This window comes from Cibotium barometz, chromosome 62 (assembly GCF_041138505.1).
Source record: "Cibotium barometz isolate CiBa-2024 chromosome 62, ASM4113850v1, whole genome shotgun sequence".
Taxonomy (NCBI): domain Eukaryota; kingdom Viridiplantae; phylum Streptophyta; class Polypodiopsida; order Cyatheales; family Cibotiaceae; genus Cibotium; species Cibotium barometz.
The window spans coordinates 24,167,716-24,191,592 of NC_141107.1; the positions used below are offsets into that span (position 1 = coordinate 24,167,716).

At 40.3% G+C, this 23,877-nt stretch overlaps 1 protein-coding gene across 1 annotated transcript; it reads right to left on the reverse strand.

Moving 5' to 3' along the window:
* Positions 1 to 12,285: 12,285 nt before the first annotated feature.
* On the reverse strand, positions 12,286 to 15,002 carry LOC147604274 (uncharacterized). Its single transcript, XM_086795662.1, has 3 exons — positions 14,895 to 15,002; positions 14,582 to 14,797; positions 12,286 to 12,825 (listed from the first exon to the last, which is right to left on the reverse strand). The coding sequence occupies exons 1-3, from the start codon at positions 15,000 to 15,002 to the stop codon at positions 12,286 to 12,288; spliced, it is 864 nt and encodes a 287-aa protein (XP_086651788.1).
* Between the last annotated feature and the right edge of the window lie 8,875 nt (positions 15,003 to 23,877).

The window sequence follows — 23,877 nt, forward strand, 5'->3', positions numbered from 1 at the left end:
AGGAGGATGATGTGGTCTTTGTTGAGCCCGTGTGAATGCTAACCCGATTGTCTTCGTGGCCAACGTGCTTAGAGCATTGTTTCTTTTGGGATGTGGCCTTCTTAAGCTTGGCCTGCAGGCCTGTGATGACATTCAATGGGACAGTGGATATCTTCCCATGTTGAATGCTCAACACATTGAGGGATGACATGCTTTCGACTGTGGAATGAGAAACTAATTGCAAAGGGAAATTCTTATAGTAATGGTCAATTCCACAACCATGATATTGTGGTTGCATTGGTAGACGTTTCTTTTGAGGGCAGTCCGCCACTCTATGGGGTCCATGGCAAAGGAAACACAAAAGTGGTTTAGGGTCCATGTGAGGCACCAAAAAATGGAGATGAGGTGTTAGGGAGATCATCCTATTAAGAGACTAGGTTATGTAGAAGGGGGAGAGAAGGTTGTGAGTGTGTGGACTTATGTCCACTTGCTCACCTATTTAAAGGTGGAGCTATGAGGCATTTTGTATTGAGCAAGGCCTAGTTGTATTCATAAACAACTTAATAAGCAAGAGATTGTTCTTGTATTTTGTGAGCTCTTTTCCTCCACACACTTGATCTAGCATGAGCACCACGTTTTCTCAACATGGTATCTAGAGCTTGGTTGATTAGAACCACTTGTGGTGTAGAATAGGTAAAAAATCTTCACTTTTTCTTATCTTTCCTTGTGTGGAGCTCAACCCCCACTAGCCATTGGAGGCCTTCCACCCAGCTTGTAGAGGGTATATCTCTCAAAGCTTTCTTCATGGGAGATGTAGAGAAGGCGTAGGCGTTCATGGTCGTACGATCAATTTCTGCATTCATCATCTCCATGCGGCGGCATTACGTCTGCAGCAAGTCGGCGTTGAGTTTCTACAGCGCAGCAGCCCGTACATACATTCTGAGCGTGTAGTCCACCATTCTGAGCGTGTAGTCCACCATTTGCCAAAAGGTTTGAGGGCTTTTGAAGCCCACTTAATCTTTAACACTAATGCAGTTAATCCCCATCAAAATTAGTAATTAAGCACAAACCCTAAGTGCTAAACCATAAAAATTACTATTGTAATCTCCTATTTATGCAACATTCTCAACTTCATTACGTCTGCAGCAAGTCGGCGTTGAGTTTCTACAGCGCAGCAGCCCGTACATACATTCTGAGCGTGTAGTCCACCATTCTGAGCGTGTAGTCCACCATTTGCCAAAAGGTTTGAGGGCTTTTGAAGCCCACTTAATCTTTAACACTAATGCAGTTAATCCCCATTAAAATTAGTAATTAAGCACAAACCCTAAGTGCTAAACCATAAAAATTACTATTGTAATCTCCTATTTATGCAACATTCTCAACTTCATTAGGGTTGTTGCACTCTCATAAGCCTCTCTCTTTCTAATTAAGCCTAAATATCATAAATTTTTGGTTTTTTCTTCTTCATAATCAGCCCATTACTCTTTCATAATCTCTTTCCATACCCAATGTCAAAGGACAACACTCAAATCAAGAAGTTCTCGAGAGAGGGCTTCCACACTTGGCAAGTCCTTGTCAAGTACAAGATGATGTCCAAAGGCTTTTGGCCATTCATCTCTGGCACCAAGGTTATTGATCGAGCAAAGGCTGAAGATGTTGAAGATGATGAGAGGGCACAAGCCATCATCATGCTTCAACTTGATGAGGCACTCATCCACCATGTGGACTAGCTTCCAACTACAAAGGAGAAATGGGATGAGCTTGATAAGCTCTATGGAGCTCGTGGTAAGAATTCCAAGATCTCACTCAAAATCGAATTTTTTAGCTTGGAACTCAAAGAGGGAGATGGCATTGGAGCCTTCATCTCTCACTTGAAGGGCCTTATGGCTCAACTTGCATCAGTGAATGCGAGAATGGATGAAGATGATGTAGTGGCTGTTTTGCTCAAAGCAGTCAAAAAGGTGTACCCCACTTTAGTCACCACCCTGAAGAACATACCTAATCCCACCCTCAAAGGAATCATTCAATCATGTCTTGAGACAAAGAAAAGAGGCCAAAGGGAGCAACCGAATCTTCAAATGCAACCACTTCATCGACTATCGAACAAGCTTTGTCACATCAAGTGGTCAAAGTAATATGTGCCCATTTAAAAAGGTGGGTCACTTGGCAAATAATTGTTGGATCAAATATCCCAACAAAATGAAATGTAATAAGTGTAAACAAATGGGGCATATCACTTCTAAATGTCCTAACAAAGAGTCAGAGGCCAACTTTGTATCAGCCTCTACCTCTGCTGAGAAATTGTTTTAATTCTCAATGTACTCACACCCTTCTCTTCCCCTTCATAACTTTTCTCGTAATATTCAACTTTTTCATCATCTAAGATGAGTTGTAAGGTTGAGCATAGCATCACTAAGTGCTCTACCTTGTTGTTTGTCTCATGATTTTAAGCATCTTTTGGCATTGTTTTTGTAAGAGGCATTGGCAACATTATGAGCCATGCCCTCTCCTTCTTGAGCCAAGGATGATGAACCTTATTGGTTTGAGCATTTACCTCAACCAATTACTCACTTTCATTAAGCTTGTACCTTCAAACCCTAATGGGCATCATGTAACCAACATGCACAAAAGTTATTGTAATTGTGGAGTAGACACTGCCCTTGACCAATTCATAAGGCAAGTGGTAAGACCCTCCCTTTCCCTTTCCCATTTAAATCTACCTCATTGCCCATGGAGGAGGTATGGTATTCAAGGAAGCATCAAGCATGTTGAAGGAACATCTATAATAAGCAAACCACTTAAGCAAGGATGGCAGCCTTGTTTTGATCATTGTGTGAGAATGGTCAAGGTGGAAAGCATGTGGTGGAAGCAATGGCATGTATGTCTAAAGCATGTCATCTACAAGAAGTCAAGCAAGAGTGGGGTGCACCATCATTGAGGTGTACATCTTTATCGACAACAAATAAAGACTTAGATGGCATCATTGTATTAGCCTCTAAGGCTCTAGGAACATACTTGTAAATCCTAGATGGCATCATTGTATTAGCCTCTAAGGCTCTAGGAACATACTTGTAAATCCTAGATAATCACACCTATATTCCAAACCTTGTACGCCTAATGTTATAAAGGCATCCTATGTCCAATACCACCTATTCCATTCTTTCAAAGTTGGTATTGAGGGGGGGTATTAAGAGACTAAGGTTATGTAGAAGGGGAAGAGAAGGGTGTGAGTGTGAATGGACTTAAGGTCCACTTGCTCACCTATTTGAAGGTGGAGCTATGAGGCATTTTGTATTGAGAAAGGCCTAGTTGTATTCATAAACAACTTAATATAAGCAAGAGATTGTTCTTGTATTTTGTGAGCTCTTTTCCTCCACACACTTGATCTAGCATGAGCACCACGTTTTCTCAACACATCCCACAAGCTATGACCAAGCCTCAAGGCTTTGACTTTCTTTTGATAGTTTGACACTAAACAAGGGTAGTGTTCCTCTAATGATTTTCCTATGTAGGTGTTTGGTGAATGAGAGAGTAAGAGAGCATAGAAAGGATCTTTCTCTTCTCAAGAAGGTGTTTGAACAAGAGGGGTATCTCACGATGATGCAAGGCATGTTCATCTTATCAATGAATCTTCCAGATGGCTCAACTAGAGATGTGGATGAGGACATAAAAAAACATGGGATAAGAATTAGCACATTGTGAATAAAGAGTTTAAAAATGAGCTCCAATCTAGTGAGAGCAATGGTATGTCTTGAGAGGGAAGATGTTTTATTCTTGGGAGGGCAACCACTGTGAATAAAGAGTTTAAAAATGAGCTCCAATCTAGTGAGAGCAATGGTATGTCTTGAGAGGGAAGATGTTTTATTCTTGGGAGGGCAACCACCGAATAGCATCCTGGTTATTGTCCCTACACAATAGAAGGAGTTAAAATTAATTGCCGCTCTACAAAGATTCAACATGTAAGTATAGTCTTGGATTAAATTGTGGTTTTAATACGTTTTTGATGCTCTAACTGCATGGAACAAGCATGTTTATCATAACTCGTTGTTTATGTAGATTGAATGATGAAGCAATCATCAAGCTAACCTCAAGGGCTACTTGTACCACGCAAGTACCATTTGCTCTTTGGATGGTAAATTGAAAAAAGGACGCAATCATCAAGACCAACCTCCTCAAGGACTACTTATACTACACAAGTACCATTTGCTCTTTGGATGAGTCCCAATTTACTGAAAAGTTCACTAAGGGGTCCAGAAGACGTATTAGGATTCAATCAGATATTTTGGAGGATTATGATCAGTGATTCTATGGTTTCATTAAAAGATTGTTTTAAAGTCAGCTGAATCTGTGAAAAAGACAATTTCATATTGGGTGTGTAAGTGGTGTGACTAGCTTTAAGTTTGCATGAATATCCGGCTAGGGGGCCTGGGAACTCTTTTCCCTAGTACCCGGGACAAAACCTAACCAAATTCCTAATTGGATCCCATCACTACAGTGGTTGGACGGTTGGCTAAACCGTGGGACTAGGCTGGACTAATGGATCCCTAAAATGAGACTTAATTCTGTTTATGGTAGGATAGATGAAGTAAATCCCGGATAGAAATTGTTTCATGGAAAAGAATCAACGACTGTGCCTCTCAATGAGGAAAAATGTGTTGGTCTCTATGATCCAAGTGCAAGTCTTTTCCTTGATTTGACCTTGGAACTTACGGGTTCGGTCAAATCAGTTCAGTTAGTTAAGGCTCTTGACTACATTAGAGTAAAAATACCCTGGAGGAATTGCCCGTGCTTTCCGAGAGGGGGAAGTTTTTCCGAGTTCGATTTTGGAAGAACCGAGGGATTAGTCTCTTGTCTGGATATCCGTGGGCGAGGCCCCGAGTGAGGGACCTTGCCCTGCGCAAGAAGTGCTACTTCTGCTGCTGCTAGCACCCCTGAATTCGTTACGCGGAGGGGACAGGGATCTTTCAGTGCTATATTGTAAATCTCATCATTTGATGAGGAAAACACCCTAAAGATGCTCCCAAGTATTGAGCTTCAAAGGACAGACAAGAGGATCTTGGTCAAGTGGCCAAACCATAGAGAGAAGACTTATAGCTATGTTTTGGGCGCCCTAGGTCACTTAACTCCCGGGGCGGCCTAGTGAAAAAAGGCTTGGAACTATAAAAGCCAATTTCTCTTGTTTGTAGCTCATCCTCCCATTTGTGCAATAGAAGGGGAATGTTCTCTCTCTCTCTCTCCCTCTCTCTTGCAACTCTAATCTAGCATGTGTGGTGTGCTGATTAATGCTACTCACTTGTGTTGAGATATCGAGCTCAACTAGTGCTACGGCGGCGGACATTGATGACCCGCTTGGGTGATAGCTTCCACATCTATACCACTGGCATGGTTGGTGAGATTATGGGTGATATGCCAGTGGGATGACAGGCTGTGTGACAGCCATTTTGGATTACTAGAGACTGGCATAGTTATAGCGCCAGCTCATTTAGTTGGATTCACATTATGGACCGACCCTTGTATGTTGTAGTAGTTGAGTACTAACCCATATAGTGTGTACTCTTATCTTTATGTTATGTTGGTTGATTAGAGAAGAAGAAGATAGAAAAAAATTTAGCTATCCATCTCTCTCTTGTGTCTTGCTCTCTCTTGTGTGTGTGTGTTTTCTTGCTAGGGTTTGAAGCTCTCCCTCTCCCCCACATTCTCTTTATGGTATCAGAGCCTGGTTCGTGTGAGAGCTAAGGAGACAAGCAAGAGGCAAGAACAAGCAAGGAAGGAAGCGGTACTACAGAGGTAAGAGCACCTTCATCTCTTTCCCCTTCTTGGTTTAGGTACAACACCCCCTCAGTAGCTCTGGGAGCTACACATCTCCGATTGAGGAGTTGTCTTCACAAGAGCAGAGCTACAGGGAAGGTTACTATCCCATTAAACCAAGTTTTTGCGGCCAGATTTGCATTTTGGTGCATTACAGGCCCCATTTTGTCACTGCACGATATTTCAGCAGTTTTCTGGAAGTTCTAGTAGAGAATGTTTCTGCTTGAAATCTGGTTATTACAGTGTAATAGTGCAACAATGCATTTTGGAAGTGCCGATAGGGTTTCCACATGTATTGTTGATACTAGGTGTATGTACATGTACTCTGGTCACATTTGGTGACACACAGGCTGTGCTAAAGTACCGCTGCAGCAATTACAGGAGATACTATTGTATTACAGGTTGCATACAGAAGTTGTCTGTTTGCGGGTTATTTGATTGCTCTGCAGGAAAACATGTCTGACGAAATTAATCAGATTGTTAGTGAGAAGCTGGATAAGAATAACTTCCATGCCTCGAAGTTCATAATGACCAATTTCCTAATGGGTAAAGGATTTTGAGATTATGTAGAAGGAGACAATGAGGAGCCTCCAGAGTTATCTGAGGAGAATACCACTCCTGCATATATAAAGGCATTTAAGGATTGGAATCAAGGTGCAAGAAAAGGCATGTACTGGCTTTCAATTAGTGTCACAGACACTATGATAGGACACATACAGGATGCAAATACTCCAGCAGTTGCATGGCAGAATATGGTTCAGATGTTCCAGACTAACACAAAGGCAAGGAAGTTGCAGTTAAAGCAAGAATTGCATACTGTGGAAAAGAAAAGCATGACCATCAATGAATATGCCTTAAAAATCAAGGACATTGTTGAATCCCTTGGGTCTATCAATGTATATGATGATTTGGTGAGTGTCTGTCTAAATGGGCTTGGCAAAGAGTACAAGCCATTCAAGACCTCCATTGCAGTTAGGGAGAATATTCCTAACTTTCGGGACTTGATATCTATGCTCATCATAGAAGAAAAGGCTTTAGGTGAGGATTCATCTTCATAAAGCAAGAACACATCGGAAAACAGGCCTTCTACTCTAATTTGGGTAGAGGCCATGGTCGAGGCCAAGGTGGCCGACACCATACCTGGAGGCACACTGTAAATGCTAGTTAGCAGACTGTGTATGCTAGTTAGCATACTCTATGTGCTGATTAGCACACTCTACATGCTAGTTAGCATGTAAATGCTAGTTCGCATTAGCATACTGTAAGTGCTAGTTAGCATACTCTAAGTGCTAGTTAGCATATTCTAAGTGCTAGTTAGCATACTCAAGGTGCTAGTTAGCATAATGTAGGTGCATCTTAGCATACTGTAAGTGCTAGTTAGCATATGATTAGTGATAGTTAGCACTCTGCATGTGCTTATTAGCATACTGTGAGTGCTAATTAGCATACTTTAAGTGCTGGTTAGCATACTATAAGTGCTACTTAGCATACTGAATGTGCTAGTTAGCATAATGAATGTGCTTGTTAGCATACTATTTGTGCTAGTTTAGCACTGTTTGTGCTAGTTTAGCACTGTTTGTGCTAGTTAGCACACTGAATGTACCAATTAGCTAACTGAATGTGCTACTTAGCATACTGAATGTACCAATTAGCCTATTGAATGTGTTAGTTAGCATACTGTCAGTGCTAGTCAGCATTCTGCAAGTGCTAGTTAGCATACTGTGAGTGCTAGTTAGCATACTGTGAGTGCTAGTTAACATACTGCACATGCATGGAAGCATACTGTAAGTGCTAGTTAGCATACTGTAAGTGCTGGCTACATACAGTATGCTTCCGTGCATGGCCTGTATACTAATTAGCATAACTAGCATAATAATCGCCTTCTAACTCTCATAATTACAGGTTGAGCTCTTCTACAGATTCAAAGAAAAGCATCCACCAGATTGCAAAATAGGTATGAGAATGTTTGAGATGATGAAGCCATTTTTTGTACGGCGGCTGAAAGATAGATACACATGCTGCTGCGAATATCATGTGCAGATGTCCTTTTTAAAGGACACACTTAACCATATGCGGTCTCAGTCATTCGGGCTGCATGGAGCCCAATGCAGATGTACATGCAGCGTTTGCGTCAGAGGTGATGAAACTAGCAGGGGTTGCATGGCTTTATGTCAAACTTTCAAAGGTGTCACCACATCTATGGGAGTCAGTTCTCTGCCCGAAGCAGATAGATGCTGGTTACCACAATAGTGAGTGTTTGATGGGCGAATGTAAGAAATGTGGTGTGAAAAAGCTAGAAACATGCTGCTTAGAGACACAAAGCCCAGGTAAGAATATCTTTGTAAAATTGTTTGCATATGTGGAGGCAACAGATAAGCACGGAGACAAAAAAAAGAGAAAAGATCTTGTGACTAAAGAAATGCAGTGCTGGGAGTTTCTTCAACTCTTACAGAGTCAAGTAACTATTTTTGTGCACATAACATACTACCGTAGGGAAGGGGAAGTAGTTAAGAAAATCCACTTCTTCATATCAGATGACAAAGTGCATGACACATTGTTTGTCCAACATTGTTTTATGCTACATTGTGGCTGGTTACAAAGAGAAGGTGTCACTCCAAAACGTCACTGGGTCTGGTCAGATGGTGCTGCCTCACAGTTTAAGGTTGCTAGGCCTTTCTATTTTGTTGCAAGGTATGCTGGACTGACAGGAATGGAGATGAGCTGGTCCTTCTTTGGATGAGGACATGGCAAGGGAGAGCATGACGGTGCAGGCGCAGTTGTTAAAAGATCGTTGACACATGAACAGCTGAAGCCTAATGGGGCCACTTTAAAGTGTGCTGCAGATGTGGTTGCCTATTGCCAAGCCAACCTATCAAAGGGAGCAACTGCATCATATCCTCTAAAAGAAAGGGAATGTGCCCGTGTGTTTTGGGAGATCAAAGTAGGTGATGTAAACAAGGAGGTTAAATGGAATTGTGCCACGGTTGAGAAGTCTTGCACCTTGCATGCTTTTCGCGGTCACAACCGGCAGGATGCAATTGCCATTGCCACAAGACCATTGGCATGCTTTTGTGATGCATGCATGAACCATAGTTGGAATCGTTGCACTAACAAATCTCATGTGCAGCCTTGGGATTATCACATTCTGATGCCATTGTCTGATGAAGTTGAGGATGAAGAAGACACTCCGACTGATGATGCCCTTGAAGGACAGATCATTGGATATGAAAAATTCGTGTATGAAGGCCACCATGATGCATTAAGTAGTGCTTTGTGTGTTGGTGACACTTTTGCAGTGAATCTGGATGCTACAACCAATGATGAGAATGTAGACTTTTACTTGGTAAAGTGCATTGCAGTAAAAGAAAAGGCAAAACAGGGTTACATTGATGAGTGGAACAATGTAATTGACAAAGGCTCTTATGTCGTGCAAGGACTGTATTACAAGCAAGTGGATGCATACACCTTCAAACTAGACTACATCAACCTGTTGTTCACATACTTTCAAATCTTGTACGTTGTATCAAGATACCCATGAAACACATGCAAAAGAGAAGGCAAATGTACACAATCACCCCCGAAGATTATGAAGCAATCTATAACAGCATGCCATTCGATTTTTGACATGAGCGTCATGGTCTTTTATTCTATTTTGTGTCTTGTGTATGCTTACTACTACCACAGTATATGCTAATTGTGTACTAACAAGCTTCTACAAAGTATGTGCTAACTAGCATAAAGTGTATGCTAACTAGCATACAGTGTATCCTAACTAGCATATAAAGTATGCTAACTAGTATATAGTATAGGCTAACTAGCATATACTGTATGCTAACTCGCACAGTATATGTTAACTGTATACTAACTACCTAATTTATATTGTGTGCTACTAGCATATAGCGTATGCTAACTAGCATACAGTATATGCCAACTAGCATATAGTGTATGCTAACTAGCACAGTATATGCTAATTGTATGCACAGTAGCTACTATATAGCGTGTGCTTACTAGTATACAGTATATGCTAACTAGCATATAGTGTATGCTAACTACCGCAGTATATGATAATTGTTTACTAACAAGCTTCTACATAGTGTGTGCTAACTAGCATCAAGCGTATGCTAACTAGCATACAGTATATGCTAGTTAGCATATACTATATGCTAACTAGCAATATGCTGACTAGCATATACAGTATATGCTGACTAACAAGCTTCTACAAAGTGTGTGCTATGCTAACTAGTATATATAGTATGCTAACTAGTATATAGTATAGGCTAACTAGCATATACTGTATGCTAACTCGCACAGTACATGTTCACTGTATACTAACTACCTAATTTATATTGTGTGCTTACTAGCATATAGTGTATGCTAACTAGCATACAGTATATGCCAACTAGCATATAGTGTATGCTAACTAGCATATAGGGTATGCTAACTAGCACAGTATATGCTAACTGTATACTCACTAGCTACTATATAGCGCGTGCTTACTAGCATACAATATATGCTAACTAGCATATATTGTATGCTAACTACCACAGTATATGATAATTGTTTACTAACAAGCTTCTACATAGTGTGTGCTAACTAGCATAAAGCGTATGGGCATACAGTATATGCTAGTTAGCATATACTGTATGCTAACTAGCAAACAGTATATGCTGACTCATTTAGTGTATGCTAACAAAAGCACAGTATATGCTAACTGTATACTAACTAGCTGCTATATAGTGTGCTAACTAGCATACAGGATTATGCTAACTAGCATATAGTGTATGCTAACTACCACAGTATATGCTAACTATATACTTGCTACTTTATAGTGTGTGCTACCTAACAAAAAACCCAATACATAATTCTGTAACACATAAAAATGGAATAGTAGGAGGCAACTGTTGAAAAGATTATCTCATCATTAACTTCCAGCATCAAATAACATTGCATAGGGTTTAATTTTACAATGAGTCACACCCGCCAAAAATCTTAAGCCTCCTCAGAGGGCGTTTGTAGTGACCGGGCTTTTTTGCTCCCTCCTTTTTCTCTGCTTTCTCCTTTTCCTCTGCTTTTTCCTTTCTCTTTGCTTCTAGGTCGCCTCTCTGCTGTTCCTTTTCTTTTCTTTCCCTCTCCAGCCTAGCTTTCTCCTCTCTCTCTGCTTCTAGGTCATCTTCCTTTTGGTTGCAACGAAGTTCTGCTTGTCTCTCAGCCTCTAGCAACTGTTTGATGACTGCATCAGAGAAGTTATCAGAGCCTGTATCAAAGAAATTGTCAGCCACATATGCTGCCCGATCATCCAACTGCTGCAGCCAAAGAAAAAGCCAATCTTTCAAAGTTTCTATAAGAAACTGTTATCTCTCCTCAGCACTCTGGTCCTCTAGCTTTGGAGTAATGAGCCAAGCTTGTGCTGGGTTCTGAAACACTTTGTAGAGGCTATCATCAATCAGAAGCGTGTTTTGGGCATTGTACGCCGGATTGTATTTCCAAAACAAGGCTAAATCTTTCATAAACACAGGTTTATTCAAGATCTGCCAGGGTTGCGGACTGCAGTGCTCTTGCGCAAAAAAACTGGCAATCCTTGGCACCTGCAATTTAAAAACAGCCCTGCAAATATTCATGACTTTACGATGCATGCTTGTGCTCCAAATATACACACTAAAGAACTGAAGACACCAGTCCAAAACAAGGCTAAATCTTTCATAAACACAGGTTTATTCAAGATTTGCCAGGGTTGCGGACTGCAGATCTTGAATAAACCTGTGTTTATGAAAGATTTAGCCTTGTTTTGGAAATACAATCCGGCGTACAATGCCCAAAAACATGTGGCTGTCCTTGCGACAGAACACCTGCTTATCCTCTACATTGTATTTTAACATTTCATCTGCATATGCAGGGGGCTTTTCGCCGAAGCGAGTCTCTACCACCCTCAGCAAAAGACCGTTGAGATCTAGTAAAAGAGCCCTTTTTTCATCACACAGTCGCTTAGGCACCCATATTGGGTCTGGAAGAGGATACCACTCAGCATATATAACCTCCCCTGATGGGTGAACATAATTTAGGCGCTCAAAAATTCTACGGGCACGCTGTGAATATCGTTCGAGCCGCTTTTCAATCTCCAATTTTTGTTTCCTTATCTGCCTGGCTTTGCGGACTCGCCATTTTCGTAATTTCTGCCATTGCATGGCCGCATTTACATCAGGCAAGGCAATTAATGCTAGTTTCTTGTCCTCTGCAAAGAAACAACGATACGAAGTGAAGAAGTTCATAGATTGGCAAAAAATTATAATGGACTGCTGCTCAACATTATATGAAACAAAGACATTTTCATCGGGAAAATAAAAAAAATTACATGACAGCCACAAGAGACATTAGGTTTTCAAAATGGCATAGCCATAAGAGTGAAGGGCATAGGTATGGGAACACTAAGTAAAGACTAAACAACTGAATAGTGACAGTTGCCTGCTTACAGTACAGAATCTGGGCAAAAAAGGAAAGGTCTTAACACAGTTTTTTGCAAGCTTTTGAGCGGGTGGCTTTCTTTTCACCTTTGGTGCTTTCAGCTTTGTCCTCCATCTTCTTTGGGGAACCATAGCCGTTGCTTGCAGTTTCTTCAGGTACCTCTTCCGGGCCCACTTTTCTCTTTGCCTTAGCCTTTCGCAAAAAACCCTCGAGAGGGCTGTTATCACCAACTTCCTGCGGGTCCTCTATGCTGTTAGTCTTCAATGTTTCCCCTGATGCACTGGCACTAGCCATTGTCTGCTGAGAAGTTTTTACTGTGTCAGTTGCAGCAGGCATGGCGGCACGCGCATGAGGAACCATGACAAAAAAATCATCTTCTTCTGATTTACTGCTCACGTCACCGCCTTCCTCTGTTGTTTTCATGCTTGCACTTTGCATTTGCTGGGATCCCGCATCTACTCCTTCATTCATTGTATCTAGTTCACCACCCTTCTCAGTCGAAGGGTTCTCAGTTTGCAGCCTTTCCCTTACCTTTGGTGTCATGCACACTGCCCACATCATGTAGGGGCTTTGAGAGGCCTGCAACAAAAAAATCTTTGATTACACCCTTTATAAGCATGTCATGTATGCTACATAGTATGTTTCATATGCTAACTATGTGTGCAGCTAGGCCAGTATGCTAATTAGCATTCCCGTGTGTATGCTAGCTAGCATAATCATATATGCTAACTAGAATATCAAGTATACTAACAAGCATACCAGGTATGCTAACTAGTAAACCTTATAATCTCTAAGCAATTCAAGTGTACCCAAAAGCTTCTATGTGCTTACTAGAGCACAGTATATGCTAATTAGCATATCCAACATGCTTTTAATTGTATATCAAGTATGCTAATTAGCATATCCAGTATGCTAGTTAGCATACAGGATATCATTAATTAGCATATCCAGTATACTAACCAGCATACTGGATATGCTAATTAGTATATCCTGTATGCTAACTATCATTCCAGCTAGCATATCTGGTATGCTAATAAGCATATCCAATATGCTAACTAGTAGACCTTATAACCTCTAAGCTAATCCAATATGCTCCAAAATGCTTACTAGCATATAAAAATTGGTAATTAGCATATCCAACATGCTTAATAGCATATCAAGTATGCTAACTAGCATATTCAGTATGCTAGTTAGCATACAGGATATGCTAATTAGCATACAGGATATGCTAATTAGCATATCCTGTATGCTAATTAGCATTTGAGATAGCAATCCAATATGCTAACTAGCATACTGGATATGCTAATTAGCATTCAATATGCTAACTCTGGTATGCTAATAAGCATACCCAATATGCTTACTAGCATATTGGATATGCTAAGTAAGCATATTGGATATGCTAAGTAAGCATATTGGATATGCTAATTAGCATCCACTCATCCAACTAGCATATCCCCAGTGTGCTAGTTTTAGCATACTGGTTACGCTAATTAGCGTATCTTGTATGCTAGTTAGCGTATCCAGTATCCTAACTAGCATATCCGTTGTGTTTATTAGCATTCTGGATACGCTTTTTAGCATATCCGGTATGCTAGTTAGCATGCTAGTTAACATATCCCGTATGCTAGTTAGCATACTGGATATGCTAGTAGGCCTACTTGATATGCTAATTAGCATATCCGATATGCTTGTTAGCATATTGGGTATGCTAACTAGCATATATGCTATGCTAGTTAGTATACAGGGTATGCTTACTAGGATGCTAACGAGGATGCTAGTTAGCATGCAGGGTATGCTAACTAGCATATACGGTATATACTAGTTAGCATCCTACTAGCATATCTAGTATGCTAACTAGTATACTAGATATGTTAATTAGCATATGCAATATGCTAACTATCATACTGTATATACTAACTAGCATATCTAGTATGATATCTAGTATACTAGATATGTTAATTAGCATATGCAATATGCTAACTATCATACTGTATATACTAACTAGCATATCTAGTATGATAACTAGCATACCTGGCATGCTAATTAGCATGTTCATTATGCTAACTAGCACACCTTTTATTCCCAATATGATCAAGCTTACAGACTGTATGTCCTGTATGCTAGCTAGCAAGCATACATTCAAGTATGGTTTCTTACCAATCTCTGGTGTGGTTGGATGTCGTTGTGTTGCAAGGTTGCACAACCATGCGGTAGGTATGCTTTTTTTGCAGAAGGGAGCCCTACATACGGTCCCAAGGGAGCATGTAGCAGCAAATTACAGAAGGTGATAATTATGCTCACAAGGGAGCTTGACCATTGCAAGGAATGGTTGGACCTCAAGGGGAAGACCACAGCCAATACACAGGTTTGTTCCGATGCTGTCTTGCACCTCTCTATCCTTCATAAAACTAGCAAGGGCTAGATTAGTTAGGGCAGTTTGGAGAAACGAGCCCTGCAGCTTGGACTGCATGTGCATCAGCATGTGCATCAGAAGTTCAAGTTGGCTTTCAGAGTTATGCACCTTGGATTTTGCAATTTCCACCACCTCAACCTACAAAACCAAGACAAAAAGAGCATGGTAAGTACATGAGTTACCTGAGCACATGTACCAAACATAAAGTGCACAGATGAAACTTACGGACACTTACCAGTTTACAGGTTATGTCTATGTCACTATCTATGGGGTCATCTTCAAGAGGAAACCCCATAGCCTCTATGGTGTCTTTGGTTGTCTCTATTCTGACTTCAAGCTCCATCTTTCGCCAGGCATCCACATCATTAGAGCCTGCAACTCCATCTCAGCTGCTTCAACCTCTGTCTCATGGCCGTGACAATAGGAGTGACCTTCGCATTTTTTGCATTCAAAGCCCTAGCAAGTTCCAGGCCCTCTTGCACATTGTTTAGATTCTGTTTCTCATAATGTAGCTGTGTTTTCATTTGAAGGACAGCTGCCTTCATGCACTGCCATTCCTCCAACCCATAAAATGAAGAAGCTTCCATCTCCTGTCGACTATCTTGATGAGGCTGAAGTGTGGCCTTGGTAGATTTGGAAGTACTCTTTCCTACCAATGCCATGTTTTCCTCCGCAGATGTCAGCAGACTCATCCTCATTTTTGAAGCTGGAAGCTGAAGATTCCGTAGTCTCCACTTGTTAACATGGCCCTCATAATAGCCCTTCTCTCGAATATCCTGCAAGTACTGCACTGCAAACTCGGCCCAATTAAACCTAATGGCTGTCCCGCTTGTTGCAATCACGGCAGGACTGAATTCTTTCACGAAACCCTTTGCAAATGCAGAGGAATTTCCATGTTGGTTGGGGCCTTCTGGTATACATTGTAGTGCAATTTCATCATCGACTCATACATTTCGGTGTGGATGGTGCTGCATTTAATGCGGTACTGGCTGGGATCCTTGGTTTCTTTGAACACACTGAACCATTCAGCATCAGTGACCTGCTCCCACCTAACCATTTTGGGATCTAAACCCTCCATGGAAAGGCCATAAGCAGCATTGAACTCTACCAAAGTTGTACAGAATTTTTCCTACATGGGGATCACGACCTTCGGAGCTTTCCATCGGCCTGCACACATCAAAGGGAAATGTGCTCAACTGTAAAGGGAAATGTGCTCAACTATATTGCATGGAAATGTGCTCAACTGTATTGCATGGAGCTTCTTGTGGTACTGAAGCCGAAAGTAGAAGAGAAAACACACAGAACCCGCACAAGAGAGAGAGAGAGAGAGAGAGAGAGTACCCGAGAGGGACATTGGGGAACCTTGAGATCGCTTTGCGATTTTGCAGGGAGATGGAGAAGCAGCAGGGGCTCTGCGTTTTCTGTGTATAGGAGAACGCAAATGCGCCGCCTTGCTTGTGGGCTCCATGGTGCTCTGGCCTTTGCACTTCATCACCCCACCACTCCGCTGTAACGCCCGTGCTAACTAGCTTCAAAGACTAGCTCGTAATTCAATATACCACAACTTTCATTGATTATTCTTTTTTTTTTTGAAGTGCTCATTTGAGCTTTTTGTATCAGCCAGAAGTTTTAAATATGATTACTAATATAGTGACTTACATGCCTAAACTTACGCTAACTAGGAATGCTTGTTCACACATGTGAACTAGCATAAAAAGCGTAGCACATTAACATGCTTCTACCCAGCAACATTTGCAGGTTGCAGGTACTATGTTACATTCATTGATGACCACACTAGGAAAGTGTGGGTTTATTTCATTGAAAGAGAAAAGTGAGGTGTTTTCTCACTTTTAGAGATTTAAAGCCTTGGTCGAGAAGGAAAAAGGCATGCAAATAAAATGCCTAAGATCATATGGTGGGGGAGAATATTTCTCCAATGAGTTCAGCGATTTCTTGAGAAAGCAGGGAATCAAGAGGCAGTTTACATGCAGGTACACTCTGTAACATAATGGTGTTGCAAAAAGGAAAAACAGGCACATTGCAGAAGTGCCACATGCCTTGATGGTTGAAAAAGAATATGCCACATTACTTTTGGGTAGAAGCAGTAGAAAACTACTATGTACATTATGAACAGGACATCCACTGCAGTTGTTCATGGTATGACTTCTGAATAGAAGTTTATAGGCATAAGATCAGATGTGTCTCACTGAAAAGTGTTTGGGTGTATTGCATATGTACATGTTTTCCTGATGAAGTGAGAACAAAGTTGGATCCAAAGGCAAAGAAATGCATCTTCATTGGTTATGCTATGGAGCAAAAAGGTTATAGATGTTATAACCCTACCACTCGTAAGATGTGAGTAAGCAGAGATGTTGTCTTTGATGAGATGAGTAACTGGTATGCACCAGTAGTGAAGGCAATAGAAGATGCACCAGTAGTGAAGGCAATAGAAGATGCAGATGTAAGAAGTGCTGATGTTGCACCACATGTAGAGCAGCAATCACAGGTGATGAGTGAACCTGGGGAGTCCTCAAGCAGTGGATCCAATGTTAGCCCATGGTCACGAAGGTTGAGGAATGACGTAGGTACACATGTATCACAGAAAGGGAAGGAAAATGTAGATCAACCTTTTGTGCCTAATCTGTGAGTAGGTCGCTCATATGTGGATATGGTGACTCTAGTAGTGGCTCTGAGCAGAGCCTGGATGAGGAGCTTGGCATTCCGTCTGTGGTTACTCCTAGTGTAAGGAGAACCAGGGCTGTTTTGAGGACACCTGGCAGTGATCTAGGTGTACGTAGGTCTATGAGGGTTAGATACCCTATTTTGACAGGTTGAGATACGATGGATATACAGCCCATCATTATGCTTACATGGTAAAAGCAATATAGGAGGTTGAGCCCACTTGCTTTGAGCAAGCAACTGGACATAAGAAATGGGAAGATGCCATGGATGAGGAGATGGTAGCATTGGATGCAAATGCAACATGGGAGTTAGTGCCTTTGCCTAAGGAAAAGAAGGCAATTGGATGTAAGTGGGTGTATAAAGTCAAGCACAATGCTGATGGTTTAGTGTGAAAGATCCATGTCCCCACCGCGCAACGAATTCTGGGGTGCTAGCAGCGGAAGTAGCACTTCTTATGCGGGGCAGGGTCCCTCACTCGGGGCCTTACCCACGTATATCCAGACAAGAGACTAATCCTTCGGTTCTTCCAAAACCGAACCCGAAAAAACTTCCCTCGCCCGAAAAGCACGAGCGATTCCTCCAGGATATTTTTACTCTAACGTAGTCAAGAGCCTTAACTAACTGGACTGATCTGACCGAACCCATAAAGTCCCATAGTCAAATCAAGGAAAAGACTTGCACTTGGATCATAGAGACCAACACTTTTTTCCTCATTGAGAGACAGAGCCATTGATTCTTTTCCATAGAACAATTTTTATCCAAGATTTACTTCATCTAGCGTACCATAACAGAATTGAGTCTCATTTTAGGGATCCATCAATCCAGCCTAACCCCATCCAGTCCTGTGGGTTAGCCAACCATCCAACCATTGTAGTGATGGGATCCATTTAAGATTTTGGTTAGGTTTTCTCCCGGGTACCAGGGAGAAGAGTTCCCAGGCCCCCTAGCTGGATATTCATGCAAACTTAGAACTAGTCACACCACTTACACACCCAATATGAAATTGCCTTTTTCACAGAATCAGCTGCCTTTAAAACAATCTTTTAATGAAACTATAGTATCACTGATCATAAACCTCCAAAATATCCGATTGAATCCTAATTTCCAACTTTTCTTTCATCAGTGTACCTATGGCATCATTGGCAACCAAAACGCTCACCACCTGTCCACTCAGGGGCCTTTTCGATAGTTCCTAGCTCATAGTACCTGGTAATATTTTCACTTAAAAAAAATCAAAATGGAATCTCTGTTGAAGATCACCAAAATCAACCAATAGATCCATATAAAAGAGCCATGGACTCATCCATTGAGGACCAGCAAGGTCAATCAAACAGATCCATACCCGAATTCAGAAAACAACTCTTACTCCTTGTTCCAATATCTTCCACGACGCACGTGTGGGTATCTTCGATGGCGACCCAAAACTCGAGCACCGTATGGTCAACACCCTCTAGGATTCTTCACAAGTTACCTAGCGCTTCACTCATAGGCCGCTTCCTTGGTTCCTCATCCACCGTACCGGAAGCTCACCATTTAAATTGAACCGAGGTTGGTCAAGATCTCGGCCGACCTTGCTACGCGAGACGTCCTCCATTGACTCTCCGTCAGCTGTTGCAACTTTATCAGCTAGGTCTCCACAACCTCATTCATTCACATCACCATCCCATCACATACATTCTATCCACATAACATCACATCATATCTATCTGCATCATATCTCATTCATACACATCTCATCTCATTCATCCACATCATATCTCATTCATACACATCATATCTCATTCATACACATCTCATCTCATTCATCCACATCCATCCAATCGTTCACATGTATGACTACCCACATCTATCCATACATTTATATCTATCACTTCACATCCACATATATTCATGTCACATCACATCTCTTTACATCACATCACATTCTTTCACATACACATCCACATCCATTCTTTCACATACATCCACATCCATTCTTTCACATACTTATCCACATCCATTCTTCACATACACATTCACATCCATTCTTCACATACACATTCACATCCATATTCATCACATACACATTCACATCTATTCTTCACATACACATACACATCCACATCCACATCCATTCTTCACATACACATTCACATCCATTCTTCACATACACATACACATCCACATCCATTCTTCACATACACATACACATACATCCATTCATTCACATCTATCTCATTCACATGGCATCTTATCACATCTATTCACATCACATCCCATCCATCCATTCTAGCGTAAGACAGTCTTTTAAGAAAACAGGGTTTCTATGCAAGTTTTCAGTTTGATTTTCTTTTGAATACAAGGAGTATTTCTTGAATCAGTATCCCCAAAACTTCTTGATCGAAATTCTAAACTTTATACCAGAGTTCCTCGAATTCTATAACCTTGATCCACATATCAATTTGAAGGGTCTAAAACTTAGTTTCAGATTTGGCGGAGTTTTGAGTGTATTTTTCTAAACTGGTCACATCTTCTTTCCTCGAAACTAACGAAAGAGTTTGGTCTTGGTCATAGTCTGATTCAATGTTCGAGTCGGATAAGATTTTTTTGAACTATCTTTCTCGAAAAGGTTTCATAACTCAGTTACTATTTTACTGAATTTCTTTTTTTGAATATTCACTTAATTGATTTCTAAAATAGTTATGAATTCCAAAGAGGAATCATTTATCTGAATATTTCGATCTCGATAGATTTCCTCAATTTTCTTTTTACAATCCGATAGAAATTTCTCACTTAGAGTATTTAATTATTCATTTATCAAATACTCATAGAATTTAAACATAGAATTTAAGAGAATTCTAATTTTGATATAAAAGTTCTTTACGCATCTATTTATGCATAAAAATCAAATTCAATGGGAATAACACTTTTATATTTAAAAAATTCTTTTATGCATCTATTTATGCATAAAATCAAATTTAATAGGAATAACACTTTTGTAATTAAAAAAAATTCCTTTTTGCATCTTTCTATGAATAAAAATCAAATTTAATGAGAATAACACTTTTGTAATAAAAAAAATTCCTTTATGCCTCTTTCTATGCATAAAAATCAAATTTAATAAGAATAACACTTTTGTAATAAAAAATTTCTTTATGCCTCTTTCTATGCATAAAAATCACATTTAATACGAATAACACTTTTGTAATAAAAAAATTTCCTTTATGCATCTTTCTATGCATAAAAATCAAATTTAATAAGAATAACACTTTTGTAATTAAAAACATTCCTTTATGCATAAAAATCAAATTTAATAAGAATAACACTTTTGTAATTAAAAAAAAACTCTTTATGCATCTTTCTATACATAAAAATCAAATTTAATGAGAATAACACTTTTGTAATTAAAAAAATTCCATTATGCATCTTTCTATGCATAGAAATCAATTTTAATAATTAATATCAATGATATCCATGCATATTCATAGGTGAATATGTACATGGAGTAATTAGAATATTTCTTTTAGATGCAAAAAAATGGTGGGAATTACTCTTTTGGAATAACATAAAAACAAACTTTCTTTTTCATAAAATTCTGGAAAATTTTACCATAACCTGCTTTGTATGGCTGACCATTTCTCATTTTTATCTTTCTATAATTACCTTAATCAACCCAATTTAGATTTATAGAACTCTAATCTATACAGTTTTCTAAATTCAAGAGAGTAAACAATAAGAAGAGTTTGATTAATCACTTAGTTAATCTTTCTAGGATTAAGAAGGGTTGGAATGTAAAGAAGAGAAGGGGGTGGCCTTTTCATCAAAGGCATAGCATTTGAATTTAATTCAATCATCTGCAATTCATAAAAAATCAAGAAAATCATAGATTTTTCATTAAAATTTGTAAACAAGTAAGAAAATTAGCTTGCATGGAGCTTGTAATCTCTCCTTTGGCTTGAGGGATTGAGGGTTCTACTCTTGTTTGAAGCAAGAGTGGCCACCAATTCACTTTGGAGAGGATTAGGCCAAAAACAATTGAATTATTAAAAAATTCAATGTAGATGGCTGAGGGGAAAAGAGTAGAGTAATAGTGCATAAACACCATTAAGCTTTTACAAAGGGGGAGGCTCCTATTTATAGGAAAAAGTGAGCCTCTAACCACGTAAACTGATTCTAGAATTTTCCAGATCAATTTAATCAATTTTTGACCATTTTTGGGTCAATTCAGCTTACTTTTTGGATCTAGTTTTGAAATAGAAGAGAGGAGAGATGAAAATATTGATTAAAAATTGGGAGTAATGATGAGAAAAAGGTGCCTACTTCATGAGGGGAGATCCCCACATGACACTAAGGTGTCAAAATTCAGTTTTTTAATTTTCTACACTTGGATTGATCCAATTGACCCACAAGCTCATTGGCAAATCTCACAGCTGCACACTCATTGAGTTCCCTGCCACACACATTGAATTCGCTGTAAATCTCATAGCTGCACATGCATTGAGTTCACTACACACGTATTGAGCACGTACTTCAAAAAAAGAAAATAATAATAATAAAAGAAGGCGGTTGTACGTGAACAGCGCACCGCACGGAAGAGACCCACACACCGCACCATAAAAACCGCCACCGCACCGAATAAAGGGGTGCAAAAAAAAGAGTAAAAAATTGGGAGGTTTTCTAACTTTTCGAGAGGAGTTAAAAAACACCCATCGTCAAAATTTTGGTCCCGAAACCATTTTCCCATAGTGAGTTCATTATGGAAAGCTGGTAAATTTTAGGTGATTTTTTATCCTGAAAAATACGCTATTTTTTGGCCTAATGTGTTCGAGGGGGTTCAAAATGGGTTCTGGCAAAGTTTGAGCCAACTTGAAAATTTTTGGATTTTTTTGAAAAATAAAATAAAATAAAAATTTAAAAAAAACCAATCTTAAAATTTGACCTTATGCACTTGCGGTCGGGACGTCATATAGACACTGCCATAGGGTCTAGGGCACCATCTAGAGTGCCTATGTAAGAAAGTGGGACCCAATCGGTCGATAGGAAATTTGGCAGATATTGCTGAAACCTTTTCCGAATCCCAATCTGATACCCTTTCTAGGACAACTAGCTCATTGTCTATGGACAATCTAGGGCCGTCAAATAGTCATCCCTTAGCCCCAAATAGGACACCCACAAGATCTTTTAATCCATTTGAAGCTGACACCATGGGGTTACTACTCAATGTGAGACTTCAATATGTCCACGAATGCTCAAGGAGCTGAGATCTTTAGGGATCCACAACAACAGTATCTCGTTTTAAGATTGTAAACTTTTTCTCAGAGCTTGATATAGAGCACCTCTAGTCAATGACCAGGGTATCATCCGGAGAATGTAGACAAATTAGGAAGACTCTCTAAGAGTGAGCTCCTAGACTTATCGAAGCCTTCCGGAGCAAGGGAGTCTAGAGATGATTGGCTCATTCAGCCGGACATGCCTGGACCATCCAATGCCCAGTCCTCAAAGCCATCCATAGAGCCATCCATAGATGATTTACTTTTTGTAGATCTAAATTTGGAAAGGGACAGGAAAGGCAAGAGCAAAATGGATCAGGGGGCTGAGAACCAATGGGAGTTTGTACGACAAATTCCAGTGACAAAGGTCTTTCAGGATGACCCACTTCAAGAGGTCTATAAGGACTCTTTAGAAGGATATTATGCCACAACGCGATTGCCAGAGCTAGATCTTCCTCTAGCACTTGTGGTGGTAGTCGAGAAGCTTGCAGGATACAAGAACCGAATCGTTGATAAATGGGCCAATGAATAAATGGGCCAATGAATACCGAACCTTAGATTGGAAGGAGATTCATGAGCTCACGTGGAGAGGACTTCCGTTATTCATGGAAGTGTTCTCAACTAATACAGCTAAACCAGGAGAGACAGCCTTTCTTGGAGAAACTGTTGCTCCTCCCCTACGAGAGTTCACTAGAGAGGGACCCTCAACATCAAAGTGGACCACTGCAAGTAGCCCAACTCTAGCACCAAGATATTATCCTACACCAAAAGTGCGACCACAGATCACACCACAACAACGTTTCTCTCACTATGACAATCGGAGGGTAGGGGAGCCAACTCGGCCTCCCATAAATGCACCTCCTGAAATGCGGGTACCAAGATCTTTGGAGGGGGTTGGTGAGGCAAGTAATAGGGGACCCACACCAATTTGGGATGCATATGGACCACCTTACCAAAGAGAGGAACCATTGAGAGAGTGAGAGGCCGTAGGCCCGATGATGAGTATTCAAGACGAGTAAGGCCATCAACTCTTCAGAAACTGGTAAAGAAGTACGAAGGGTCGGGAGATCCATATGACCATGTAGCAACATTTAGGCAAGCAGTTCGAGTTGAGCAAGTGACAAGCATATGCAAATTGAAGGATTTGGGCTCACTCTTGAGGGAAAGGCCCTTGCTTGGTTTCAGGCACTAGAGGCTTCAGACAAATCTTCTTTACGAGTTTTGGAAGAGAGATTCATTGCTACTTTTTCCTTGATGGGGATTCAGCATGACACAGTAGCAAACATC

Bases quoted from the DNA above. Each gene is read 5' to 3' on its own strand.
- LOC147604274 (XM_086795662.1), bottom strand. From the start codon at position 15,002: ATGGAGCTTGAAGTCAGAATAGAGACAACCAAAGACACCATAGAGGCT. The intron at 14,798-14,894 runs GTAAGTGTCCGT...TTGGTTTTGTAG, and splicing joins TAGACATAACCTGTAAACTG to GTTGAGGTGGTGGAAATTGC. The intron at 12,826-14,581 runs GTCCAACCATTC...TTTTTGTTGCAG, and splicing joins GCTGTGGTCTTCCCCTTGAG to GCCTCTCAAAGCCCCTACAT.